This window comes from Sinocyclocheilus rhinocerous, unplaced genomic scaffold (assembly GCF_001515625.1).
Source record: "Sinocyclocheilus rhinocerous isolate Xijiao unplaced genomic scaffold, SAMN03320098_v1.1 scaffold17278, whole genome shotgun sequence".
NCBI lineage: Eukaryota > Metazoa > Chordata > Actinopteri > Cypriniformes > Cyprinidae > Sinocyclocheilus > Sinocyclocheilus rhinocerous.
The window spans coordinates 1-3,183 of record NW_015626573.1 but is presented as its reverse complement, the minus strand read 5'-3'; the positions used below and the strand labels follow the sequence as shown (position 1 = coordinate 3,183).

Below are 3,183 nucleotides of genomic sequence, written 5' to 3'. Positions count from 1 at the left end.
AATATTTTTTTTTGTGACTGTGAAAGTCTTTACCTAATCAATTTAATGCATACTTGCTGAATAACAAAAATATATATATTTAAAAAATTTTTACACGTTTGAACAGTAGTGTGTGTAAATAGAAAAACAATCTATGGGTTGACAACGTACTGTCATGCCGCACACCTAGTGTACTTGTTTAAAAGAAGAACCTCCCTGTGTTACATGCTGACTGTGCTGGGTGCATGCCGGGGTTGGGCGGCTGGGTGCTTGTTCTTGGATGTGTTAATTTTGACAGCAAATTTTGATTTAGTTTTAGGCATATTTTAGTCATCTGAATTGTTTTTAGTTTTAGTCGACTAAATCTACAGTAAATTTAGTCGGCTAAAATCTAATGGGTTTAGTTACAGTGCATTTATTAAGCATTTCTCTAAAATTTCCAAACTCATTCTATAGGTTTGATATTAAGGTTTTATCATGATAGACACCGATTTAACTGCGGTGACACACAACATGCCTTTATGTTAAAATTAAATAAAACCACTTCTCATAAAGAACAAGAACATGGTCTTCTTTTTAATGAAATACCAATGGTTATATAGGCTAATTATGCATTCTTTATAGCAACTTGTTTACCATATTCTTCATTCTTTCAAGCAGACATATTTATTTCTATAAATAAATTTAGATTAGTCTTTAAGGCTGTTTTTCAGTCAAGAGCAGTGAGTGACTTTCTGTTGTTGCTTGATTAACATCAATGACTCGGACAATAGCAACTAAATTAGGCTGCTATCCCTTTAAAACCGAATGCACAGCTGCGGCTACTAAAGTTTTTCAGTCAAGAGCAGTGCGTGATTTTCTGTCTTTCTGTTGTTGCTTGATTAACATCAATAACTCGGACACTAGCAACTAAATTAGGCTGCTATCCCTTTAAAACCGGATGCAATGGATGCAATGTACTGATACACGTTCTCCCTGCCGTTTACTTCAGACGTAATTAACTGTGTTTACGTGAATACTCGTCAAAACTGACAATTCGACATCATTTTGTGTGTAATTCTCCGTTCATGCGACGCGTAAGAGAACTCGCACGCTGTGAGACGCGCTTTCCGTGTGTATGCTTCAGTGTCTGCACTCAGAACACCAGACCGAATTGAGTTCTCTCTTCCGTCGTCAGATTTATCCATATGTCCGCTCTTCTCTTACTCCCATATATTGACATTTTTGAACGTTTTATGCGACGTGCAGCACGTGTATGTTAGCTTATGTCCCGCCGGTTCATATGTACGCATCTAACCTCCGAACCACGCAGCAGATTCGTTCTGAATGAATCTCTTCCCAAATCGTCCCCTCCCTAACATTTTCATCTCGTTTTTATTCGTTGACGAAAATGTCAATAGATTTACGTCATAGTTTGTCATTCAAAAAGAGTTTTAGTTCATTATCGTCTCGTTGAAAATTATTTGTCAACGAAATTAACACGGTCTTGGATGCATCTCTTCCTTTGCATCAAGCCCGTTCCTAATCACTGACATTGCCTTGACTGATGATGTCAGAGCCGAAGGGTGGAGTTATTTCACTCAGTGTGGGCTTCTTGATAATTAACACCTTTCTTTATTTCCTCTTTGCTCAATACAATGCTTTTGCTTACCTTTTATTTTCTTTTTCTCTTTTTAAATTTATTCCCACCATTCTCCTCTTCCTCCCTGTCTCCCTCCATTTCTCACTCTCTCCATCTCTCTTCTATCAAACAGACCCTCAGTTCGTCGTGTATCAGTTGAAGGTAAAGATCCACACGTCAAACCCAGCCCACACACGGAGGGAAGAGAAGCACATGATCTTTGAGTTCCCTCAGCCTCTTCCGGTTTGTGGCGACATCAAAGTGGAATTCTTCCACAAACAGAGCAAGATGATGAAGAAGGTAAGTTATCGTGTAAACTTTGACCTATGACCCATAATCTTGTTGGTACCCCATTACCAAGGCTGCAGGGAGGTGTTGCCTTTTGGTGGTTTGTGGTTTTCCTATTGTTTTACGTCTTTGCTTTAGCAGCTACTACGTCGTTTTGCGTGCCTTCTAAATGTTTGTTTCCTCATTTTTAATTTTTCTTCTCCCAAAAGAGCATGCCTGTCCTGTGCGTGTTTGTGTTTCTGCTTTATATAAATGTGTTTATAAGTGTAGTTGTTGGAATGTGTATTTGTGTTTGTAAACACTTGCTATTTATGGCCATTCGATGCCCAAATGTAAACCTTTGCTGTGTGCTCATGTGCGTTCGCAGGATAAAATGTTCCATTTCTGGATAAACACGTTCTTCATTCCGGGTCCCGAGGAAGCTGGGGAGAAAGTGGAGAATGGGTCGGTGGTCAACGACGTGGACAGCCTCTCCTCTCAGAGCCAGAGCTTCCCGGCAGAGAGGGAGAGAGGGATCGCAGCGGGAGGACTTGAAAGAGAAAAGGGTGCAGAAAGGGGAGGAGAGCGAGTGGGAGTAGGGGATGGAGATAAAGACTACTTGATTCTGACCTTAACGAAGAACGACTTGGATAAGGCCAATAAGGACAAAGCTAACCGATACTTCTCACCCAACTTCAAGGTGAGGGCACACCATTCAACACTTAGCAATGGATCGATCAAAGTAGCTTGATGGCTTTATATAGCAAATATGCAAAATACTCCAGGTTCACTGTATTTATTATTTCGACATTTGCATAATTTCAAACATATTTGGTGGCTACAGGTTATACAAATGTAATAATGTGAAACCAAGTCTCAGAAAAGGAAATTACACCAGTTTTTAAATGAAGAACATATTCAAATCAAATGTTGTCAGTTGCACACTGAAACTCAAAGTTGTTCCTTTAGTTTTCTGCTAAAATAAGGGTTCAAAGATTTTAACTGCTTAAGGGTTGTGTGGAAGTGAATACATTACGACAGAAATGTATTACTATTGTATTGTACTCTTCTAATATTCTATATATTTATGAATAAGTTAATAACTCGTTGTACTGGCAGCAAAACATGATTTAATTTGGAGACAGGAGACAAGATTGCTTGAATATTGCAGCAATATGAGACCTCAGCAGTATGGGTTTTTAAATGTTTAAATCACAATTCAAATCGCAATGTTTGTCAATATGTAATTTAATGTTTTTGATTTAAAGGGTTGCTCCACCCCAAAATGAAAATTTTGTCATTAATCACTTACCCCC

General features: G+C 38.6%; 1 protein-coding gene across 1 annotated transcript; it reads left to right on the top strand.

Annotated features, from left to right (window-relative positions):
• The first annotated feature begins 1,432 nt into the window (after nt 1-1,432).
• LOC107716233 (phosphatidylinositol 3,4,5-trisphosphate 3-phosphatase and dual-specificity protein phosphatase PTEN-like) lies at nt 1,433-2,704 on the top strand. Its single transcript, XM_016522620.1, has 2 exons — nt 1,433-1,900; nt 2,256-2,704. The coding sequence occupies exons 1-2, from the start codon at nt 1,526-1,528 to the stop codon at nt 2,616-2,618; spliced, it is 738 nt and encodes a 245-aa protein (XP_016378106.1). The 5' UTR covers nt 1,433-1,525; the 3' UTR covers nt 2,619-2,704.
• Nucleotides 2,705-3,183: the final 479 nt, after the last annotated feature.